The sequence below is a fragment of the Osmia lignaria genome, chromosome 16, assembly GCF_051020975.1.
Source record: "Osmia lignaria lignaria isolate PbOS001 chromosome 16, iyOsmLign1, whole genome shotgun sequence".
NCBI lineage: Eukaryota > Metazoa > Arthropoda > Insecta > Hymenoptera > Megachilidae > Osmia > Osmia lignaria.
Window position 1 is genome coordinate 2,090,430 of NC_135047.1, and position 25,725 is coordinate 2,116,154.

Below are 25,725 nucleotides of genomic sequence, written 5' to 3' on the forward strand. Positions count from 1 at the left end.
TCTCTTTTAACCACCCTCGGCATTGTTCGTGTACTTTTTAAGCGCGTGGCTATTAAATTAAGACGTGGTCCGCGAAGAGAAATAAACATTATCCGTTTCCCTCTCGAGGAAAATTCAGAAGTTAAAGAGGGAGGATGGAAATTCTGATGGGGCTATGATGGTTCCACTTTGATGGATCCATAGAGACTGATTCCTTGATAGAGTTAGGTGAAATTGTAATCGAATTCCAGGCTACACGTTGCGTGGGTCTGGCATACGATTGCAACAGGTGGGAGTCATTGGCAACCTGTTGCGCCTACACCGTGGCTCAAAAATACGTCCACCGAGCTAACGAACATACGTTTGTTCTTGTATTCGTAACAATTGAAATACATACGCGTTTCATTTGCACAGTCCGCAACATTTCCATAGATGGAAACTTTCTATCGTTCCGCTTTTTCATTCGTTCGAAATCGAATTCAGTTACGTTAGAATTCAATTGGATAACGTGAAATTTTTTTTAATTCAATCATTCGGTTTGCAGTATTGTATTATTAATAAGATATTAATGGTATTCGGTATTCGCTTTCTGTTCCTGTTTTGTAATCACTTGATTAAATTGAATTCGTGGTTCCGGTCACTGACCACCGTGACAGTCAACGCGTTACCCGAGACTCGTGGAACCTAATAATGTATTTTCTCTTTAATCCTCTAATGCATCTAATCACCTCGAGGTTAAAGTATAAATTTCCGAAAACCCTTCGCATGTAAATACCTTCGAAAATTCCTGCGAGGCTATAGTTGATCAAGTTCCATAGCGAGGTGAGGAAATTTCGAAGGAACAATCCTTTTACTTTCCAGGATAGTCCGTTGGAAATTTCTATTATGTCGACGATGCGATACGGCATCCGCTCGTTTCCCACTGATCGTTGCGAAAACGGGAATAATTCTGCACGAGTAACAATTACTAGACACCTTTTACCAGGAAAAAAAAGGAGCTTCTTCGTTGCGTTAGACGCAACGGATGATAACGGAGTTGCGCAGAAACGTAAGGAATTAAAGGGATGCTCGTCGGATGTTGGTTACCGCGGGATTAACGCGTGCTTCTCGACGCGTTTGATATTTAGAGAATCGCAAAGGTCATCCACGGGATCATTCGGCTGTCATTACAGGACGAGCAACTCTATTGATACTTTCACTTTCGACGAACGTTACCACGATTCGAGTACGCGATACAATTCCCTCGCGCACTTTTACCAACGCTGATCTAATTTCACACGGCGCCACTTTCTTCGCCGGCCTCGAGCTGGCGAACTGTGCCTACCGTTCTGATACAGGTTGTCTCAAAAACAAATCTACACCGGCCTTTCCTAGAGAGAAATACAGAATGATGCTATTACTGTAAATTACTGCAGTTAAGGGTTATCGTGCATTCGGGGTTCTCCCTTTCCTATGTTGCAATTTTCCTTAACAAGGCTAATATACAGAATTTTAAAAAATACCTTGAAGACCTCTACACCGTTGGATAGATCACAAAAAATCGAAGCGAAAAGTTCTGTAGCATTTTTCGATGGGATCGGTAGTTTAGCCACATTTCGTTGTTGAAAATTGACCAATCAGCGCGCAGCGTGGGTGGCAAGACCAGCGGAGTAGGAGACTAGCCTCCTCTGCGCCGACGAGCTGCGCAGCTGAGCGTCGCGCATGCGCATGCGCATGCGCAGTCATACTCAGTTGTTTCAATTTACTAAACGGTTTGATAAATTGTACACGTACAATTTTCGTCTGTATCCTGTAGTGAAGATTGATATCGAATATATCCAAAAAACCATAAAATTGCTATCTTTACAATAGCAAAGAACGTTTGAATTATTTAAATAATTCATTAATTCTGTCTCCCCTAGACTCTCGGCGCATGCGCAACGGAGGAGACTAGTCTCTTACTCAAGCTGCGCGCTGATTGGTCAATTTTTCAATTTTCAACAACGAAATGCGGCTAAACTACTGATCCCATCGAAAAATGCTACAGAACTTTTCACTTCGATTTTTCGTGATCTATCCAACGGTGTAGAGGTCTTCAGGGTATTTTTTAATACCCTGTATATTTGATACTAAGCATCTTTTTTGAAGTATCCTCTACACAGATATCGCGTTCATTATTTAACAAACCAGATTACGCGGACGATTGTTGCCATCGGCACAATCGCTCGTGATTGTGTAACGCCGGTGATGCTTCACCTGTTTTGGAGAACTATTCATTCACCGTTTAAATGATCAAAAGAGGCTTTTAATAGTATCGGTCCTTGTGCCATTTCTATAGAAAATAATACCGTAAAAATCGCTGCAAACGTTGTGGAAATAACGAAACAAAGGAAAGGAAGATTAATCGATCGGAATTCTTCACCGGAGATATCCAAATTCGTCGCGAAATATAAGTAAAAGTTCGATGACCATATTTGAGATTTCGCGTAACATTTACGGCGACCATAAGCAAAGTTTCTTGCGAAACAAGGCTCCGAGTTCGACGGGGAACATTCCAAAAAGCGGCGAAAGTGCTCCTGGTAACGTTACATCGCGCGGTTCGTAAATATTGTCTCTGTGTAATCCAGATACAAACATCGTAATTGAGTAATCGAGTTGAATCACGGGTAACACCGGTTGCAAGTACGCAATTTTCGATGAGAAACTTCATTGCCCAAACTCGTGTGGATCTCTTTTTGCCGTCGTTTTTACGGTCCGGATACTCGGAGCTCGATGTTTCAATCACGAATATCCGTGATCGATGATCGAAGAAGAAGAAGCAACAAAATTAGAACCAGTCCCCGGATGCTTATGCCTTTATCGCGTATGCAAAACGTATGCAAATTTCGCGATACCCATGTCAGAAGAAATTGAAATGCTCTAAACATTCGAGATACTTAAAATGATAATAAATATCGGGAAAGTTAATTTGGAAGATATGACGATAGTACGTTTAAATAATTGTAATTATAACTTGTCTGATTGCACTTGGATTTTACTAAGATAGTCGGCTTTTAAAATTGCAACGATGCAACTTCTAGTTTCCAGCCTTAAACGGGTTAACGATGCAAGGACATCGATGCGAGGCTCCTTAATCAATCAAGAGGAGATCGTTTTCGCGGGGGAAAAAGGAATCGAAGAAGAAGAAGCAGAGAAAAATAAAAACAGCCACCGGTGTAGCAGTTGGAGAATCGGCAAGAGTAGATTGGCAAGCGAGGCACGTTTTGATTTCTAGACGATGCAGGGTCGTCAGTGTCAGTCCGTGAGTCGAGTGCACGGAATGCAACGTCGAACGAATGCAACGGTACCTTATTTGTATCGTGCCGGCAATGTTAATCGCGCGACGAACACGCTACGAGGACCCGTACACCACGTGTCGCCTGTTGGCTCTCGTTCTTTCAATTTAGTTGCAATTAGTTAGCCGCGATTAGCGGTAATTACCCTGCTCCCGCTTTCGAATCAACCGAGAAACAGTTGGCTACTTGGTAGCCAACCGGCAGAAAAATCTTGCTTATTCGATTACTCGGCTCTTCGAATGAATACGTTTTGATATCGGCGCGCTGGGTATATTTAGAAAGTCGCTGGCAATATTGCTCAACTATCGGTGTAATTGCCTTTTTATCGAATAAGAGTGTTACGTGGTAAAATGCTATGAATAACTGAAAGAGATACGGACCGGATACTGGAGAGAAAATGATATTATTTTTTGTTTTTTAATCGAACCGAGCTGTACTGACATTGTAGCGGTCATCGGAGAACCTCGCGACATATTCAAAGATACTGGAACAAAGAGCATCCGGAGTAGAATTCGAAAGGGACGGGAGAAAATGCGTCGAACAAGATGTAACCAGCGAGAGACAACGCATTCGCCACGACGAATAATTATAACCCTTTGTTGACCGCGATCAACGTTGACTCACATGATCGTGACTCATTTCTCTCTTTCCGGGTGAACACGAAGAGAGAGAGGCCTTCTTCATCTCCTGCGACTCGTTCTCCTTTCGATCGACCTTATTCGACATTCGTCGACAGCCTTGCCAATTATCCCAGCAGAGACGTACGACTAGGACGGCCTTCGGTTATCTCTGGGTCAGCTGAGAAACGCGAGATCGATGCTACACGATCACTTTGTAGCACGTTTATTAGCGTTACCCTGTTAACAGGCCAAGGAGCCGAGCTGAACCGCATCAAAGATAATTAAACCGACGAGAGAAACTTTGCTGGTGGAAAGCTTCGAATTCATCGCGCTAATCGCACAGTTCTTATACTGCTGCAATATTCAAATACAGGGTGTTAAAAAATACCCTGAAGACCTCTACACCGTTGGATAGATCGCGAAAAATCGAAGTTAAAACTACTGATCCCATCGAAAAATGCTACAGAACTTTTCGCTTCGCTTTCGATAATAATAATAATAATAATAATAGGTTAGGATTAGGTTTATGGGACCCAGGGATTGTCTGATATGGATCCCATAAACCTAAACCTATTATTGTTATATGGCACTCTAATATGCATGGGACCCATATCAGACAACACTCGTATTTTTCAACACCCTGTATAATGGAAAGCAGTAATTGCGTCTATGGACGAGATACCTATTCGAAAGTGTCGCCTGGATAACGTTGCATCTCTGAGCGCATCGGTTGCATCTCTGAGCGCACTTTCTAGGTTCGAAATGCACGGGTATGCGTTAGGACGACGGCCTTCGGATATCTCTGGGTCAGTTGGGAAACCCGCAATCGATGGGACACGATCACTTTATGACACGGAGCTCTGCTCGTGATCGGAATTGCTAATGCCGTTCTCTTGGAACAGCTGTTAGCGTTCCAAGATGTTTCCTTGAGATCGATCGTGATCCAAAAGCAAAGTCCTAATTATAATTTGAACGAATCTGCGTAGTCGAGATATTATTAATATTCTCGTTTTACTTGTTGACCCGATCGATGATCTGCGGTATTAAACGATTGGGTATCTCTCGGTTATCGGGCGATAAAAACGAACTTAATCCGTGTAAGTTAGGTCAGAGTGTATCCTCGGTGACACACGATAAATCGTCGGTACAAAACACAATGATAGGATAGCCGTGCACTCGCGTTATCGTAAGATGCTACCGATGAGTAACAATGAAACAAAGGAGCCTGCGATTAGATCGCTTTTGTTTCGCGAAACAACGGATCTCGCAGTTTTTCTTCTGCGTGGGTGAGAATATCGCGATTCGACACGGTTTCAAACTTGCATTGATATTTTTTGGAAAATAATTTTCGATCATTTCGTTTGTTACAGGTATGGCACAAACAGTGCTTCAAATGTCAGGGCTGCGGAATGATCCTTAATATGAGGACGTACAAGGGTTTCAACAAACAGCCATACTGTGAGGCGTAAGTAAAATAAATGATATTTTTTAATTTAGATATCAATTCGCTGCGATGATTGATTCGTGGGAACAGAGTATTCTAATTGAAATTTCTGTGTTGGTTTTAGCTGACTACAAGCAAGGGTTATCTTACATTCTCCACAGACATTCGCTTGCCTTGCAGTTTGCTAATTTATTAACTGTCACGGCTAAGAAAGAGTAGAAACTTGAAAAACGAAACATAAATTACAAAAAGATCGTAAATTTATAAGTCACTCGATTACGCTAATTACGAGATAAGAAAGATTTCGAGTTACCTACACTTTCTCGCTTCATTTGACCCATATATGGAGATAATTAGAGCCTCGAGCGAGCATAAATGGTAATATGTTCGGTAATAACGAACAACTCTGATCGAAATATTAATGGGAAGAGTACGAAGATTTTATCTTATCTATTGATTAACGAGCCTATCGGTACACATCGAGATTACCCGGTAACCGGTTATCAGTTTTCTCATTTTTGCACAAATACCATCGGTGGAATAATTAGGGGAACGTTGTGGTGCAAAATTATAATCAGCGTTTGGTAACCTGTTAATTACAGAAACACGATTTACTCGACGATTCTCGATGCTGTTTCTTATAAGTGATAATTTTCTACATCTTTCCAAGCATAAATTTCATTCTTTTTTATTTAATACGCTATTCAGAGAGAATTTCTTCGCGCGTTCGATAACTATTAACATTCACAAATTATCGTCTTATGATACCTTGAAATTGATTTCGAGTTCCGTTCAATTTCATATCACTGACGTATATTAAAATAAATCTATGCTGAGGGGAAGGCCGAGGAGAGAGCGTGCAAGATTAAACGCTTTTTCGTGATTACTTCCCCACACTTCTACCGATTAATTTAATATTTTTGAAAGGCTTCGTTTCAAAAAATAAATTCTTCAGAATTCCTGATTGTGTTTCAATATAAATTCAGGTATCTTTATTTTGGAAATTTTGTTTGTTTCTGTTAGAAGTTTCACGATTAAATTGAAAATTTCATTAGATAATATTTTTATTTATTATTTTCCGAATATTTTGTTATTTCCATTATCCGCTTTTTCAAATGCCTAATTAGATAAGTAACCAAATTCTTAATAATATAGATAACGGCTTCCTTTGAGAATTCAAGTGTCACCCAGATATGGGTGACATGGTATTCAAAGTGTTAATCAGATTTCCTTAGCCCGTTTATTCGGCGTTGGAATAAGGACATCGATTTTCCATCGTATGACGAGTTAATTTACGATCGAGACCGATTTATCGAGGTTCGCGCGAACCGAGCGATCGGCACGAAGCGTTTTACCGTAAAGCAGACCCAGCGGTGACTCGCGGAGTATTCAGATTGAGCATCTGCGATGACGAAATCTTTCCACAACGCGTTTCGAATCCACGTTTCTCCGCTCTCGCGAATTTATCTGCTGCGTAACCGGCTCGCAATTCCTTCGACCCGGAATGTACAATTGTTTCAAACGAAAAATTAACAATTTATAAAGCGTCGATCCCGTTTCAGACTGTTATCAATCAAAATTAAAATTGCAATCTACCGTGTTGCATTTTTCAAATCGCACCAGCATCTGCTTAGTTGCACTAAAAAAGAGTCACGCTACGAGAAAACAGTGCTCATTAAAGTGTTCTGCATCTCCGTCATCTGTTCGAGCTAAGAACAACTGTACATCGTCCTTGTTTCTGTACGAAAGAATATCGATGCATCATCGATCTCTTGTGGATTAAAGCAGATGCTGTTACAATTATTTCATGATTGGGGTCAATGTATGCCCAGCCAATTGACCTTCATTCATTTCTAATGCTTCTTTTTTAAATAATATCTTTACTAAACGTGGGTTACTTCTTTGGTATTAATTTTCTAAAGTAGAGGGATTCACATTTATCCAGAGTTCTTTTTTCCAACTGCAAAGGATTAATTGGTGAAATTTCACAGTTCGAGTTTCGTATTCCGCGGTAGCAAGCAGCCAAGTGCATGTGTCAGCAATGCGTGTCGAATCAGACGATGAACTGAATAAGCAAAGCAGAGAACACATGTGAGTCGTGAGATTCATTCATTCGTCTGGTAGTCTATCCCCTTACTGCTGCCCATCCCTCGCCATCATTTCCCTTGCTCTTTATCTTCCCCCTTTCTCTACATCGTTCATTTAATTTTTATGAGCCCGTATATATACGCGTTGTCTGCTGGACGACCTCCTTCGTACACGTCTCGTTCACCCCGGCTTGACCCATCGGTGGGTCACAAACAGAATTTCTCAGAGGCGATCTGTGTCACCCGGAAATCGAATTTATATCAACGGTTTAACATTTTTTATTTACTTTACTTTACTTTAATTTTCCCCGGTTCGGAAAAAAGGGATGCATTTTTACCTTTTGACCAACAAACATTTTCGGCCACGCGCCTCTTTTCGAATCTCATTCTCTTTTGCATTTTACAATTTTCTGCTTGAGTCTGTGTGTATGTGTGTGTTCCCTTTTAGTCGCCTCTTACGACAGGCAGGGGATACCGTGGCCGTATTCTAATCCCCCCGAGCCACAGGGGTTCATTTTTAATTTCTACTATGAAAATTAACCCTTGAACAGCAAACTTAGAAAACAAGGATATTGATCTAAAGTTAAAATTGAGGCTCTCTCCATGGTCCGCCATCCGAGGGTTATTTATTAACACTAGAACTACCGACGTTTGATGCACACTAATACAGAAAATTAAATAAATACGAGATGAAACATAATTCAAGCAAAAATACCTTGATAAAATTTATAATTTAAAATAAGAAACTCGAGAGCAGTTATTTTAACCCCTTTGGTAGTTCTAGTGTTAAGGATTGCCTTGTAAATGTTGGAGATTATTTTTTAAAGACTCGATATGTTATTTCCAGTTCCCAATAAAATTTCTAATAAATTTTCATCGAATTTTCAAGCTATTCGTGAATATCGGTTTGCGGAGCATCGAAGCGAACGAACCGTTCATCGTCCAACAGATGTTTCCCACGTCGTTGACCCGCGAAAACGATTTGAATTAAGCGAAACGGTTCCCTGGTGGATGGTACTGTTGCTTATATAAATGCGTGCGAACACTTGTTCCGGGTTCTGTTGTTGAGCGACGCGAGCTGAATTAAACAGACTTATCGTATGGCTAAAGGTAACACGTGTTCGGAGCCACTTTTGTTCCATCGATTCTACCCTTTCATTCTACACTTGTCTCACCGTTCACTATTTTCATTATCGTCTTTCAATATCACGGCACTTTGGTGACTATTCCTTTTCCTTGTCATTCATTAATTGAATAATTTAGTCATTAACGATGTGTTTCGCAACGGCAACGTCTTCAATTAAACGTTTCAACGATGATTCGTCATTGTTTTTTTTCGAAAAAAAGACGTCAGCTGGAAATAACGGTTCGAAGCATGACACTAAATTTACCACATTCTTAGTCACGAAAGAATTTCTGCGTTTTTAAATTTTCTAAATTGCCCGATTTCTCAGCCGTCGATGATTAATCATTTTTCACGATTCTCCACTATCGCGTCCCGACCGAATTTTATCCAGCCTCGGGGAAATGATGTCATCGTTGGATCGTCGTTGGTTCACCACGAATGAGTCACTTCCTTTCGACTCGTTTTTCCCTATTTAGAAGAGCCTATTTTATATCGCGGTTTCACCTCTTTCGCGCTCTCCATAATTACATATTCTTAATCTAGCCTTCTTACTCTAGAAATATTCCAGTTTAAAATACCGTCGAGGAAAAATGTGACTGGAGTGTAAAACGAGACACGACCAGCCACTGAGAACAAAATGAAACCCGAGAAGCGTAAAACAGTAATTGTTACACGTTTGCACGTGTCTCGCGGTGGATTTTAATTAAATTACCATCGAATATTAATAAATTGCCACGTTTCATTTTTATAGAGAGTTCAGGGATTATTTCTACCTAAATCGTACTAACAAAAATTTGAAAGAGAATTTTCCAAGCTAGTCGAAGGCAGTTTCTGATGTGAGAACCGCACCGACGAAGAAAAGGACCGGAAGTGTGGCCGTCTGTCGCTCGCACAGTTTTAACTTGCAGCAATTTAACAGCTAGTGGTAAAAGGGGTGGCCAGCGTACCGTGACCCGACTGCACGGCTATGGTGAACCGACCTTGTCCCACAATGCACCTCTATAGGCGGTTCTTACCCGTCATTTTACAACCCCATCTTAACCCTTTCCCTTTTACACGTTTACAAAGGAAATAAAGTTACCCAGTTCGATGGTTTAGAAAACTTGGATCACCGTCTAAAATTGTTACAATCTTTCAACCGATATTAATTAACAAGCCTTTCCACCATAATTCCACAAGAATTTCTCTCGTCTAGAGAACCGCATACCGTCTTAATTACGCTAATCAACGCCCCTCTAGTCGCGACTACTTCCTAGTGTCGTGTCGCATATTCCACGGGCAATTAGTCGACGTTTCAATTGCTACTTCGATTCGATACATTTCAGTTTGACGTCTTTACGAGCGGCGAAGAGGAGGGACGAGATAAAAAGTGAGAATCTTGTTTCGGCCTTCGTTGGAATTCGAGTAATGCGGTCGAAGTAAGGTTTCGTTCGGTCGGTAGGACGACGCGGCTACTTTCGAAGCCCATTCGCGACTCGACCGCGGTTACGGAATCCAATAAGACCAGTCTCGGAAAATTTTCCTCGTCGATGGAAAAAGAGGAGGCTTAAAAGTATAGAAATGGAAGCTCGAAATATTCAAGAAGAAAGTTCGACTCTCCGGACGGCGCTATGAACACCCTGACAGAAACTGAAATTCACAATTTCAAAGTCCGAAGAATCCGAAGAATAAAAGTCGAATTTGAAATCGGTGTTTCGAGCAACGTTATTCAGGAGGAATATTTTAATGTCAAAAGTGGCTCCATGGTTAAAAAAGAAAGGAACTGTATACGCGAGGAGAAAACAAGGGCCACACCGTCGCGCTGAAATGTCACGGATGTCGCAATGCAACCGTTCGCGTCAGCGAGTTGCATCCCGCCGAATGGCAGCGGGGAATTTTATGCAAATGCGAATAGTGTCGCGAGGCCAGGAAATATGCTACTCGTTAAATAGCCCGGTAATGCGAATCGGCTTGACAAAAGGCACCAAAGTTACACCTATGTGTTCGTATACAACGCGTAACGACGCGTTACGTAATCTGGCTGGCACAATTACCAGCGTAGACAACGTTATGGGCGCCGTACATGGAAAACAAACTCGTGACACAAATCTCGATTACGCTCGTGGCGCGAGGTGTGCGCCTCACCTTTGCGTCTCTAACCCTTTAACCATGGACGACGCATATATGCGTCGATGAAAATGAATTACAATTAAAAATAGCGTAATTGCAAATTTCAGATTGTCAGTATTTCCAAAGATTCAGAATGAATAATTAATAAATTGATAATTATTCGAAATCTAGAGAAGCAATCGCCTAGATAGCGAACGAACCGAGTGATTCATAAAACGATCGAATATAATTTATTCACGCGTGCTAATGCAATGACTAATCGTCGAGTTGCTGGTCGCTCGTGAACGGTGTCGCGGATACACTTGAACCCTCGTCGCATTCTTATGCGGTTTTGCATACGATACTTATCAAATAGAAACAGGCAGAAGGGAAATTCAATGAGCCGCAATCAAAGCGTAACTTACGATCAATTTATCACCCTGTATAAATAATAATCAATTTTCATACGAGACAGAGAGACCAGCATGTTCGTTTCAATTGTTCGAAATGTTCCTATTACGAATGATATGGAAGCGCAAATTTCTTCCTCCTGGAAATATTGTATACCGTTATGTATTCGCTGATAGAACGTATCAATACAAGCTGTTTACAAGATGCGATAGCGAACACGTGATTTATCAAATCGCAGTGCACGTGTACGCAAAGGTGAAGCGAGAGATCTCTTTAATAGCGTAAGAAGATTTCTGAAGTTACAACACATTCGCGTTTATTTTAATATTTCTTTTGAAATGAAAAATCAAATTTTTAGAATTTCTGTTATTTTAAAGAAATGCTATTGCACGCGTGTACCGTGTGGAAACGATGCTATCTTTGAGTGATCCATGACTCCGAGGATCTATAAATCTACCACGATGGAATGGAGCCTTCAGTCGAGTCGAGGTCTCCTGTTAGATCTTTATCCTTCGTTTCGCTTACGTAAATGATTGCATATAGGTCAAGTTGAATATTTCCATTTTTAGATATCTTAGGTGCTACTCCTTAACACATCCACCACCCTTGTATTCATAATTTTCAAAATGATATATTAACAAAGTTGCAACGTTCCGCGAAAATTGTACTCGGGTATCTTATCACTATTTACCACGTTTCAACGTGATATATCGTCACATGTATATGCCACGCGTGTTTAAAAATAAAACTGTTTAAACACTCTATAATGCATTCATTATTTCACACCATTATCGTAACTGGTTTGCAGATTTTCCTGTATTATCTCTATTTGCACATTTTGCATAATTCTAAACAATTTATTCCACTTTCTTACACCTACCATATAATTTCTGTGCTCTGGTATGTTGTAAACGTTGAGCGAAAAGAAATCTTTCGAAACAATCTCAGAACGAAAATGTTGAATATAGAATCGAAAAATCAGTATTTTTACTTTACCAGTAGAATCGACTTCTCACGTGGATCGAGCACGCGTGTACCTCGATCTCGATCTCGGTACAGACTCGTATCGATTCGATCGAACGTTCTGTTCTACAAAACGTTTCTATCCCGACCCGTTCGCAATCGACCCATTAGCCGTTGCACAGATTATCCAGTTAGCGATATCAATTGCGACTCCTTTCTTACTTTCCTTCTCGTTTGATCGAAGGATCCTAGAATTAAACGAAAAACCGACACGATTCCGTTCGCGATTCTGATATAAATGCTCGGTTTCCTCGTCACGCCGTCTGAGCTTTCGAACAAATTTTTCTCACCGCAACTACAGCTGATCGGGAGAGCGTAATTACCTCTGTATTGTTGAGAACGTTCTTTTTTCTTCTTCTAAAGCGTATGCGCATTGATTACGCGTTTATCAAGTCGTCTCGCCTGCATTTCCTCTGTTAATTAATATGCCGCACCTCAGACAACGACCTTATAATTCCATTCCTACCCGATCTCCGCTACGTGTAACGCGCGTTATACCATTGTGCAACGATAAATCGCGCTTTTATTTCCTCGTTGCGTAGAGAAGAGTCGTGGAAAGTTCAATAATAAACGTGCAATAAAAATCTTTAAGTTCAAGTTTGCATTTTCCATGCTATTAAATTTCATCGATATAAATCATTCCTCTTTCTGAAATCCAGGATAGTATGTTAAATTATTATATAATTCATTGCTACATTACACACAGTGTTGCATTGTTACACGGATCAGTGAATTCAGATTGAATGCAGAAAGAAAGTATGCAAGTATAACGAGGAAAGATATATAGTGCATCTGTTCTGCATTCATTCTGGCAGTTCTCGAATCATCGTGCAACACGTGAAATAATAAAAATAAATAAATTTTCTTTTAATGGGTTAATTATAATGGTTGACGCATCCATGTTCTCCTTATTCATAATGGTATCATTATCAAAGGATGTTCGCGATAAGCGTCGGCGTCGTCGACCGCTTGTCGTTTCCCTCGAAACTTTTATCCACCAGGATTTCCATATTTTCTTCACGCAGGAAATGCTCGATGAAGAATCTCTCGAAAGGTTCGCAACGCGCGTTAGATGCCATGCGAGATCGCTATCCGTTTCCAAGATACTCCTCCGGCGATAAATTAAATTAACCAGTAGTATTGGCTTAACGCGTCGGTGCACCAGGAATTTGACACGTAATTAAGTTGAAATCGTTAGGATATCTCGGTTATCGGCGTCTCTGTACTCTCTAACGTTAATTAAATCGACCGTACTTATCTTAAAAATTGACAAAACTTCAACGTAAAGTTGTTTTACCTCGATCGCGGAAGGTGAACCGGCTCGTTCGGAATTAGCGATTTATGTACCGGAAACGTTCACTCTTATTTGCCGTCGGTAATCAATTGCGTCACGGTATCGTTTCCAGACACATACCGAAGGCAAAGGCAACCACAATGGCGGAGACACCGGAACTAAAACGCATCGCGGAGAACACGAAGATCCAAAGTAACGTCAAGTACCACGCGGAGTTCGAGAAGGCAAAGGGCAAGTTCACCCAAGTGGCCGATGATCCGGAGACACTGAGAATCAAGCAGAACAGCAAGATCATCTCGAACGTTGCGTACCATGGGGAACTTCAGAAGAAGGCGATCATGGAGCAGAAGAGGACGATGACCGGCGAGAACGGTGAACAAATTGGTAAGTCAAAGGTTATCCTCTCGTTTCACGCGTGCCCTTTTACAGTTCCTTGTACAGAACCGTCTTGCTTTGTCGTTTCTAAATGTTTGCGTTCGCACGGTGCACCAGGTGAACGGAAGTTATTGGAATATTGATATCAGAAATGTGCTAACATCCTTCGATAGAAGTATCTAACAATTCCAACCTAATCGATCCTACTAACAAGGGGAACTACCCAAGTGTTACACTCACTTATTAATGAAACTTTGCCAGCTTGTAGAGCTCGTCGAGCTGAACACGCCTATACCCCCTTTTGGGGGCAGACGGCTAATTGTTTAAAAGATATTAATAATTACAATTAGTTACTCCTTACATTCTGAAGTATGACAAACTCACACATACAACTCGCAATCTAGAGATCCACGGTTCAAATCCTTGGTTCCCAACATATATATATATTTTTTAATGATAATTTGTCTCTTTTTGAATAACTATTACATAAAAATTATCATAAAAAAAAAAAAAAAAATGATTTTTGGGAACCAAGGATTTGAACCGAGGACCTTCAGATTGCGAGTCATGGATCCGCCCCGTGGTTAAAGACATGTTTCGGAATCTAAAGGTCCTCGGTTCAAATCCTTGGTTCCCATTTTTTTTTTTTTTTTTTTTGTTAATGATAATTTGTCTCTTTTTGAATAACTAAAATTCTATATAATTCTAAACTAAAATTCTATATTCTATTTTGACTAACTTTAATTATTAATATCTTTTAAACAATTAGCCGTCTGCCCACAAAACGGGGTATAGGCGTGTTCAGCTGGACGAGCTCTACAAGCTGGCAAAGTTTCATTAATAAATGAGTGTAACACTTGGGAAGTTCTCCGTATAAGCTCGAATAAAACAAACCATCATTTTCCTCTTCCTTAACGTAACGATAGTACTTCACAGAGAAAAGGTGTCGGTACAAATTGCTTTTCGCTTTCACCTAAACCACAGACGATAAATAACGAAGCTTCCCTAGATTTTGAAACGATCTTAAAATAGCGGCTAGATAAAAAATTTCTAGAGTAGATACGAGCGATGCTGCGGACATTGTCGAGAAGAATATCGCCAAGCTTTGTGTATTGTTGAATTTAGAGTACGTAGAGTACACGGACGGTACAATCGCGCCTACATCGGGCGTGAACGCGAACCCACCGGTCGCGAGAACTGCGAATTCCCCGGTGCAAAGGACACCAGGTAGGATCGCCGATTACGATCCCCTTAGCGAGGCGAGGCCGAGCCCTTATTCCGCCAGGCAAGCGGCCACTACTGTCATTTATACGAGCGACAAGGGACCAGGTGAGTATTTAACAATTTTACCCGAAAAATTTTACTCTTCTTCACCCCAGTCCAGTGTCTTAAGAATCAGAAGACTTTGGTGAACTTAGACACCCTTGATATGTTTCTGATAGAAACGAACGCATCGCGTGGAACCGTTTCATTTTTGTGCAAAAATGTAATATGTAACCGGGAAAGCTGTTAACGGTGGCTGGTCAGAAAGTATTTCTGTTTTGTGCGAACGCGTGTTGCATTTGTTCTGTTACCAACTCACCGACCACGTCAATTCACTGGTAACCACTTCCGATTTCTTATCCATTCACCATTTTATGTTGTATGGAACCTGGATATTCTGTTAACACGTTGAACGCCATGGGGGTCACCGGTGACCGGCTTCGCAATTTACACATGCCTGAATAATTAAAAAAAAAGACAATAGAAAAACATTATTTTAGTGAAATGGCAAATAGAATGAATTATTACTATTCTTAGTAATTAGTGCTTTAATACCTCCCACAAAAAATATCCAATTTATGGCGTTCAATGTGTTAATCATCGGTGTTGAACAACACGAACTATTCCATCAGTTTTATAAATGTTCTTTGGAAATAATTTCAGTAACGAATCCACCTACCAGAAAGATTGGCTCGGTGGCAGATATTGACCCTGTGAACGAATACTATGGATCGTTGACGCCAGCCACGAACAACAATCACGTTCCACAGCATCAACCTCCTCCACCACCGCCAGCTAATGTTGGAGTAAGTGTTCCGAATGTCTACGTATAGTAGAAAGAATTCTAAGAGACCACCTATTCGATTCTATCGTATTTTCATGGAGAGTGATTAAAGAAAATCCTTATGATTCTATTTGCAGAGAGTATACAGAGCAATGTACGACTACGAGGCGCAGGACCTCGACGAGGTGAGCTTCTGCGACGGCGATCTGATCATCAACTGCACGGCAATCGACGAAGGTTGGATGACGGGGCTAGTTCAACGTACAGGACGACACGGCATGTTGCCCGCGAACTATGTCGAGCCGGCGCAAATTTAAAATGCTTTCTTCCATACCCTGCCTGCGCGCCGTCGTCGTGTTCGTTTCACCTCGACTTTGTCTGTTCGGTGATCAGGCCACTTTTCATCGAAACGCTTCGAACGAAGAAAGTGGCGCAAAATGAAAAAGCGACACACTCGAAGAACTCGATCTAACCCAGAGAACTTCTCGGAGAGAAAAGAAAGGAAGAGACGACGAACGATTCTTTCCCATCCATCGCGTGCAATTGATGAAAAAAAGAATGTCGTTTCAACCGGTTCGCTACTTCGTCCAAAGATTTATATTTCAAAATAGCAATCAAATTTTTGTTTTAATGATAATTAGAAACAGGATTGTTTTATTTGGGTTTGGATATTGGCGATCGTAGCGAAAGGGTTGAACGAACAGGATGGATCGACGAGAAATTCTTCGTTATCTCGGTATACAGTAATTTGGGTACTGGCAACGAAGGATTTAATGAAATTCGAATTTATTATAAACTTCCACACCGAGTGAGTGCCTTGCATCGTTTCGCATTTAAGCAACTAGAAAGTAATTCCAAGTTGGGACCAAATTCTACTTCACCTCTTCCACGAGGAATATATTCACTATCCTTCCACTGATAACAATTTTTATGAATCTATCGATCAAACATAGCACACCATTCCGTTGCTTCGAGAATTCCACGAAGTTGTCTTGATAGTATGATAACAAGGACTGGAAGGTTCGATATTCGTCCTTATTGAAATATTATTATTTTCATTTTAATATAAGCATCTGTAGCATGGATCTTCTTTAACTTGTAAGAACACAGTGTTATTTTTTAGACAGAAATTTTTTTTACATTCATATGTTCTTTTCTTTTTAAGTAGAAATACTCTTTCAGTCTTTGTTCATCTTCTTGCTGGTGAACTCTTGAAGTTCATTACAATATTTATTTGTAAAACTGAATAGTGCTTCCAATATCTTGAACGTTAGGCTCGAACAGTATATCCAACGCATACACGTCTATTTTATATAATTGTGATTTTTAAAGGAGAAAATAACGATGTGCCTTACACGCGTGTTCACCTTTAATTAGGACAATCTTGTGTCGTGATTTAGAAAAATGAATATACACACTGCGTTCGCGGAATAATCGTGAAAGCGAGTCTAGTTAGGATAACACGACGAGGGAATGTAATATCGTTGATAAGAAAGTTTTCTTGCCTAGTTGCGAAAGAAAGTAACGAAAAGCATCGTTGGGAACCTTGATTGCCCCCTCTTTAAAGTTAATTAACGACATTAATCAACATTTACCTAATAGCTGTTAAGTTTTATCACGCGAGATTCGTTTAAATAATATGTTTCTTCGACTTTCTACGATCCTTTCAGTGCTGCAAATTATTACAATTCCTGCATAATAGAAAAAGAAGTTAATCATATTTGGAGATGCTCTTGCAATTAGCAACTCGTATTAATTGAGACTGTGAAAATTATTAAGAAGCATAGTTTGGAAGATATATTTTTAAACGATCTGCTTTCTTAATTTCATACACATTTTCGTAAATAGAACAGTACTGAAAGGATTCGATAGCTTTTATAATATTCAATATGAAATATTTCTTCGCGATGGTCTCGATCTTCTCGATTACTTTATACCCGCTCGATGTCCAATTAATGTACAGATAATATAGTGATCGCGGAAAAATTAATCGAGATCGTCGGATCGCTATTGCGAAGTATCTGAATTCTTTTATTCGAGTCATCCAGGTGTAATTCGTCACCCTTTTTATATTTTTGGTAACTATAGTTATAATTGAAAGTTTATCCGATAGAAATTGATTGCTAAAAATAAAATTATTACCTGTCAAGATTTTCTTACACCTAGAGGCCTGAATTCATAAGGAACTGGACCGTGAAAGTTTTAAGAGAATTTAAACGAACCCTTCTTGTTATATTCTTCTATATTCTGTGAAAAAAAAAAAGAAATTTTGAACGGTTAAAAATCTGTGGTTCCTCGGATATCGTATCTGAATACATTGCATTTACCTGAGATGTGTGAACAGTTCTACTGCGAAAGGGCTGAGGATAATAAATAGTAATGTTGTTACGTGAAGCATTCACGCGACGTCGTAGTTCGACTTCGTGATAAAACCGCGAGAAGATATATTCATATTTTTGGAAACATGTTAGCATTATTATTATTATTATATTATTAATATTATTTCTCCTCTTTTTGTAATTATTAGAACCGCCAATAAGAATTTACGACTCACAATTGTGAAACATACAGAAATATATGTTAGCGTTGTTTAAACAGATAATATTATATTATGATTAACAGATCATAAACAATATGTTATGGAAATCGTTGCTTTCTAGTTATTATTATCCTTTCCTTGGTACTCTTTAGCGAAGGGGGTACAATTAATTCAAGTATAAAAAATGCACATTTATTGAGTGACATAAGTACAGTAAAAGGATAATGGTTTTAAAAGACCGATATCGCGACTGTTAAATGCAAATTTTTCATTTGGTTCCATATTAAACAGACTTGGGCAAAATTTCTGTCGACGTTTGAAAATTTCTTCCATTATTTATTTAATTAATACATAGGACCAGCACAAGGTTTAATGAATTCTGTACGAAAATTCATGCAATGATACACAGAATCGAATTTGAGAATCTTGGAAAAATCCACGCTAATAATGCCCAACTCTGACACGAAGTATCTCGTGATTAATTTTCTTTCTGGAAAATTTCAACACTACGTGCCGTTCTTAATCTTAGCAATTTTCTATCATTTTCTTTACCTCATCGTCCCTCAACTGCTGGGATTTCTTTCACGATATTATTGCAAAGGAACACGTATTGTTACATTGCAAATTTATTATCGGGGTGAAAATGAAAAGCTTCTAAATTTATTCAAAAGCAAAATCAGAAGATATCGCGTCGATATTCTAGCGTTTAACGTAATTTCAATCACTCACAAAATTGTACGAATTTCTCAAAAAGCGAAACAACACTCCATACAAAAGCTATTCGAAACACGTAGCAATCTTGCAACATTACGAGACACAAAAGCAACGAAACAGTTCCGGCAAAAATGCGCGAAATTAGATTAAAATTTCATCTATGGACCTCGTTATCTATCTAAATAGCGAAACATTTGTTCCCCTGAACTTTGGAATGTATTATAAATTTACAAGATTCTTGCTAAAAAATTTCTTTAATTTCATTTGCAATAAATGCTCGAAGCGGCTGTTCTCGATTTTCTATCGAATTTCGATGAACAATCGTCAGACTTTTATTCTTTATCAATACTCTAGCGATTTGGCTATCATTTGCACGTCTGACAAAGGAAATATATCCTTAAAAAATTTGCTAAATATTTTTTCGTATATCGTTTGGTGGAGTGTTAACCGGTTGATTATCTCTACGCGAGTGTCTGTTCAAATACGTTGAGATTGTGGATTCATTGGCACAAAGGAAAGCCTTTTTGGGTGATGAGCAGGTACGATAATACAAGCTGAATTTCACGGTAATTGGCAAAAGGTAAGAGATCCTGTGTGTACGTGGGAATGTAATGCAGAAGAGAATATGCCTACACAGCGATACAGCATCGATATTTAATTGAATGATCGTGAAAATTATCCAAGAGAAGTTAATTAGATAATTAGATTTGAACCTAATGAAAAATATGTATGGAATGATACCATGAATTTTATGAATCATAGGAAGAACAGAATAATTCTAAATTTTGTTAAATCATACTTCCTTAAAAAACATATGTAGAATATATAATATAAATAGTAAAAAAAAAACTAGTCGCAATCTTGTTCTTAATTATCTGGAAGCTCGAAACAAAATGAGTTTTTCTTTTTTTTGGGGAATGTAACTGGTTGGATTTGTCCAAAACCTGTATACGATAAATCTAAAAATTGATAAAGATCTATAAAACAGAGAGCTAGAAAAGAAAGGCCTTGAAAATAGCCTTAATTATTACAAATTTTGCGCAAACTATCGGACTCAAATCTACGTCCTGCTATTTAAATTTTCTATTTCTTACGTTATCTCAATCAATTCCTCTTTCTTCTCTCTCGTCTCTTTAAATAGAAATTAATATAAAAATTACCATAATCTTACTAAAGTGTCACAGCAGAGATGGCCGTACCAAGGATCAATGTCTCAATTCATCATTTCAAATTGCCATTGTTAATTCAATGCTAGTCAGGATTTCCTTTTTCTTCGTTTCCTGATTATTTGGCTAGATAGAAGAATTTCAAAGGAAAGGTAGAAAATAATGAAATTAATAGAAAAATCTATGAAACAGACTACTTCGAATATCCATCGAGCGTTTGACGCTGTGTAGGTGTCGCAGAGGAGACGCCTGGCGTCGCATCCTCTTCGTCCTGATCGAGAAAACCAATGCTCTTCGTTTCGGGCGTCGTGCGATGAAGGGTCTGCGTGCTGGCAGTGTCTCTTAACGTAGCGTGATCTGTCCTTTGTTTTTCTTTCTTTTCTCGGTTTAAATAACATGTAATATGTTTATACGCGTGTACGTGGCTGCTAATATCCGGCCAGGTCGGCGAACGTCTGATCCATCTCGTCGGCGATCGCTTTGTACTTACAGCGCTCGTTTACCACCACGTCTGCAACGCAAAAAAGGAAGGGAACAAGGTATTAGTCGGATGTGGTGTTAGAGAGATTGACGTAACCAGGGGTCAGGGTGGGCTTGACCATTCCGAAACGAGGACTGGTCCCCCTTGACAAAAATAAAGGCTATAATAAAATTAAACAACACCGGTGAAGCAATGAGACCTGGCCCCCACCTTGGAAAAAATCCTAGTTACGTCAATTAGATGCCCAATTAACAGTACCACCAGAATTAGTTTGATTAGAAAGAGAGAGAGTGTTATTTCAATTCAGTCGAGGGAGTCTTGGTTGATTCAACTTAAGGTTTAACGTGGGTACAGTAAAAGTTCGATGACTGTTTCATTAGTTGATTAGTGATCAGGTCTCGGGAAGAATGCAGAACGCTGAAGGGTGGTTCTGGAAAAAAGAAACTTTGCTGTAATTTCTTTGTATCTTTATTTCAACTCGTGAATACCTAAATGATTTTTAATAATACAGTATCGTAGTATGGTTGTCGACATACAAGTAATAGAAAAAGAGAAGACCGTTTTTGATTTCTGTATAGGGTTCAATCTTTTATTCGCCTGGTTTACAAACAAATCGTCGATGCGATTACTTACCGAAACAACAGGTGAATTATTGCGAAAGGAAGAAAATAGAAACTTATGTGCTGTTTAAAAAAAGGAAAAGAAAAACAGAAATGATATAGGCGAGAGAAGCTGGAAAATAAGGGTTGTTTGTCGACGAATTAAAAAGAAAAGAAAGGAAATTGATTAGGAACGCGGAACGTAGTTCGATACGATAAATTACACGTAAATAACAAATTGGCTAAATTTGTTTTTGAACCATGATTTTTTACGCATATCTGGTTTAGCGTTTCTTGGTGACATTGAATGCCCAATTAACTTGGACAGCCGATGGACACGTACGATCGCCGGCTATCAATTAATTCTTCTCGATCAACTCGGTGAAGGTGAGGTCCAGGTCGTCGCAGATGTATTTGTACTTTTCTTTCTCGTGTACAAGCTCGTCTGAAATGAAAACGGTGTATATTAGAATAATTAAAAATTAATATACCGATTGTACCACTGTTACCCTTAACAAATAAGATTTCGTAGAATCCCTTCACCGTTTTGTATTAAAAAATGAAAATGATTCGTCGATGAAAATGTTCGTTCTTTAACTCCTTACGTGAAACCAAAAATAAAAGAAATATACAACTCTTTTGCTAATAATAATTAAACGAAATTAATGTCTGACAACGAACTAATATTCTTACTGCGAAAAAACCACCCTTAGAATTCTAAATTTTCCTCTCAAAAAATTCAGTGTAAGGAGTGAAAGTGAAAAATGCAAAAATGATGTAAAAGAAATAGAAAAATGATTTTTCGCAAGTAGAAGAGCTGTTAGCAGTTTAGCAGCCAAGTAAGTGGGTTAAGGATGCTCGCAAGTAACTTACGGATTACGCGTGTTAAGAGCAAGCGAGATTGTGAGAAAGGTATCTGTATGATATATATTTTTTTTTGGTCGAAGAAGCGTTAGAGGGGTTGGTTAGTGGCTCGTTAGACTCCATAGAGTTCCATGAATGCCTGATCCAAGCCATCTCCGATCTCCTTGTATTTCTCCTTCTCAGCCACCATTTCATCTGCAAGCATTCTCAATGTTATTCGAAGAACGTTCGTACTCTCTTCGATAGACTGTCTTACTCCTGTTCGAGTAGATTTAGCAAGATTTAAGCATTGAATATGGTTAATCTGTATCAGTATAAGCTGTCAAGGATCTTTGAAGCGTGGACAGGAAGCGGAGTTTGAAGCAGATTGATAGTTTTGGGGGGCTGATGAGTGGAAGCCTTTGTTTAGTTCTGATGAATTAAATTGATGTGTCTGTGCGTTATGATATTGTTCGAGTTACGATGAAATGAATATTTTTTTAAACGAAGAATAAAATGGTTTTTAAATACCTTCCATCGTACAGATTTAGTTCCTAGACTAGATTTACTAATTTCTAGACTAATTACTAAATCCTTAAATTTTTCTAATCAGTGATTCGAAAGAATTGAGGGAGCATAAAATAGAAAAATATTCTGAAAATACAAATTCAGTGTTTCAAATACAATTTCTTGGTATCTTTAAAAATAATAAAGATACATGGTCTGATCCTATGTAAACTAAAAGGGGAAAGGGGTCATGCAAAGCAAAAGGACTCTGAAGGATTTCTCGTAAAAATAACATAGAAAAAATATACAAGCAAAATGTACTCACCATTTTTCTTTGATACGTACCCCACTGATGGTCTTCCGGTACATCTTGTGGGGCATGCAACAGCTATACGCACACTCACGCATACACACAACACACACAGCTCTCTAACACATGTTGGCAGCGTGTGTTATCGCGTAGACACAACGGAGTTAACAAATCCAGTATTAATTATTAGACGAAAAACAAAACACGCAACAACAAAAACAAACACGCAGTAGTTTTTTTTTTCAAAATTAAAATATATATTATAAACAGTTTTATAATAATAGCAATATATATATATAATAATAATCATTATCATTACAATGATATTAGTGTTATTTTATCGTTCCATTCGTTTTTTGTATTAATATTAAGTAAATTAATAAACTAAAAAACTCAAGTGTAAACCCAAGTGATTTGAGTGTTTCCTATCTTTCCATAGTTTTTCGTTTTCCTCTCGCGGCATTCGTCGGGAAAAACGGGAATAACAAAAAATTTTCATAAATCGTTATTAACGGCGTAGGACACGTGGACTCCTAATTATTGTGCTTTCTTCATTTCTCGTAATCACACTATCTATATCTCTCTCTCTCGCATACTTACACACTTTATATACCTTTCTCTCTGTCTCTATCACTCGATTAATCGTAATAATTAATTTCCGTTCGGAGGATACGTATGTCTCTCTTCGGGTGTCTTTCAATAATCTCGCCTTTATCGAACCAGAAAAATTTCATGAAATTTTGCGAAGTGCTCAAGAAAATTAAGAAACGACATCATTTCTCGATGTTAAATAAATATTGCACAAAAGCATGCTTGGAATGTTGTGAAAGACCAGCAAGATCCTTTAATTGGAAAAATACCCAAAAGAGGACAATGTTGCAAGGATAATCGCTACAGGGACGAAACGCGTCTATTATCAGGCAGTTTGCACGCCTCGTCTCGATTCGGGGCGCGTTTTACAGCAATAAAGAGGAGAGATGTTTCGCGGGATATCAAATTATAATCCATCCAACGAGACGAGACATTAAATCTGTATAAATTCACTCGAAGCATTCGAAGCAGGCCCGGCTCAGAGTACACAAACCACGACCGAACCGTTTGAAGAACTGGAAACAACTGAGCTCCGACCCTGCGCGGAACGCATGAATTTGTAAACACATCCTGACTCGTCTCGTTGGACGGATTATAATGCAAGACGAAGGTGTACATCGCGAAATGAAAGTCCTTTGTCCCTTTCTTTCCTTCTTTTTTTTTTTAATTTAAGCGACGAATATGTGGAGGCACGATTGGTAAACGTTGAATGAACGCAAAACGCGTGTTTCGCTCGTTCGCATTCAATTTCTGCGTTTATTTTGGTGGAGGTTCACCTCTTAGGAATATTCTCCTGAATTAGCCCTTTAATTATGGAAGCATGTGTTTTAATTAACTACACTCTTTCTTTTAAATCGTCGAGGATTAGTTGGAATTTTGGATTTCAGGAGGTTTCTTCCTTGAAAGGGTTCTCCGTCTGGCAGTGAGCGTTTGAGATTATCACGAATCAGCAAACGAGCGTGGAAGAGGGTAGAAAATATTATTTGTCTGGCGAACACACGATGTTATTATTTTAAAGCCTGTTTGCTACGTCCTTTATTCGCAGGATTAGTAATTGAGAAGTCACTTTCGTTAATCATCGATCCAATTAACACCTTCACAGCCGACGAATTCGAAAGATTAAAAGAACGCGATAAAAATCATTGAAATTTCAATAAATAATTCCTATCAATTCTATAAATGTTATTTGATTATCCAACTTTCGATTCGTGAAAGGGTTAACAATATAATCGAACATAGTATTACCATCGAAGGCTATGAAATTGTTAAAAGTGTTCACAATACCAAACGGCATAACAAAAAGTAAAAAAGAATAAAGGAAAAAAAAACCACAAATTATTTCCAGACATCAAACAGAAAACTTCAAAATATAAAGAGAAACAAAAAAAAAAAAGAGAAAAGAAAATACAAGACTTGTCGTTCCTTTGATAAAACCGCACACCAATCCTACCTTTCTACCACCCCTTTCGTCATTATCTTCTCCGTCGATCTTCGCTTTTATATATATCTCTCTCTCTTTTCAATTTAACGCGTTTTAGAACACATGCATGCAAGAAACACACGTATACACGCACACAGGCGATAAAGAAGCGCTGAAAATTGGGCGCTTGGTTTGATGGAGCGTTTACAATGGGAGATATGAGTTGTCTAGCCTAAAAAGAGACCGCACGATTGTTGTATTCATTTTTTTTTTCCGGTTGTTGTCCGTTAAATGTTAATGGTGTGCACCACAACAACACACAAGAAAAGCGCTCGAGTTGCACAGCGTTTTCAGCTTTTTCTTTTTCATTTTATTATCATCCCTCCCCAGCTCTTATCATCTATATCTCATCGACACGTTTGCGTGCCTATCATTTTTCCTCCCTTTTATGCTTTTCTACGTTGTCTTTTTGTCGCTGCTGTTGTTGTTCTACTCCGAAACGTATTTTCATTCGAATTTCGTGGTGTATATGCTTTTGTTATATCGCGTTTCGTGTATCTGTCCGCCCACGAGACGCGATCTACATGTTCTGGATGTCATGCAGGGTGGCCTCCATCTCCTCCTGGAGCAATTTGTTTTTCTCTCTCTCAGCGGCAAGGTCGTCTGGAAAGATTACTGGTTAGAGGGAGGCTGTACACCGCGTAATCAGCCACTATCGACTCTTGTCGAGGGTTCGAAAGAGACCAC

The 25,725-nt window shown here is 39.0% G+C and overlaps 2 protein-coding genes across 21 annotated transcripts in view; one reads left to right on the forward strand and one right to left on the reverse strand.

The window, feature by feature from the left end:
- Positions 1-24,968, forward strand: part of LOC117600762 (LIM and SH3 domain protein F42H10.3) — a 28,057-nt gene extending 3,089 nt beyond the window's left edge. The window contains exons 2-6 of one of the 2 annotated variants that reach the window (XM_034316620.2): positions 5,284-5,378; positions 13,499-13,770; positions 14,887-15,090; positions 15,688-15,830; positions 15,946-24,968. In XM_034316620.2, the coding sequence (XP_034172511.1) occupies positions 5,284-5,378; positions 13,499-13,770; positions 14,887-15,090; positions 15,688-15,830; positions 15,946-16,125 (894 nt within the window). In that variant the 3' untranslated portion in view covers positions 16,126-24,968. The remainder of the gene's footprint in view (positions 1-5,283; positions 5,379-13,498; positions 13,771-14,886; positions 15,091-15,687; positions 15,831-15,945) is intronic. The other variant, XM_034316623.2, reaches the window with a different exon arrangement.
- Positions 18,052-25,725, reverse strand: part of Tm1 (tropomyosin 1) — a 29,356-nt gene continuing 21,682 nt past the window's right edge. For 10 of the 19 annotated variants that reach the window (XM_076692803.1, XM_034316613.2, XM_034316612.2 and 7 more), the window contains one exon: positions 21,491-21,752. In XM_076692803.1, coding sequence (XP_076548918.1) covers positions 21,667-21,752 — 86 coding nt within the window. In that variant the 3' untranslated portion in view covers positions 21,491-21,666. Of the gene's footprint in view, positions 20,739-21,490; positions 21,753-24,200; positions 25,642-25,725 lie in introns of those variants that run through there. The other 9 variants (XM_034316616.2, XM_034316615.2, XM_076692802.1 and 6 more) reach the window with 2 other exon arrangements.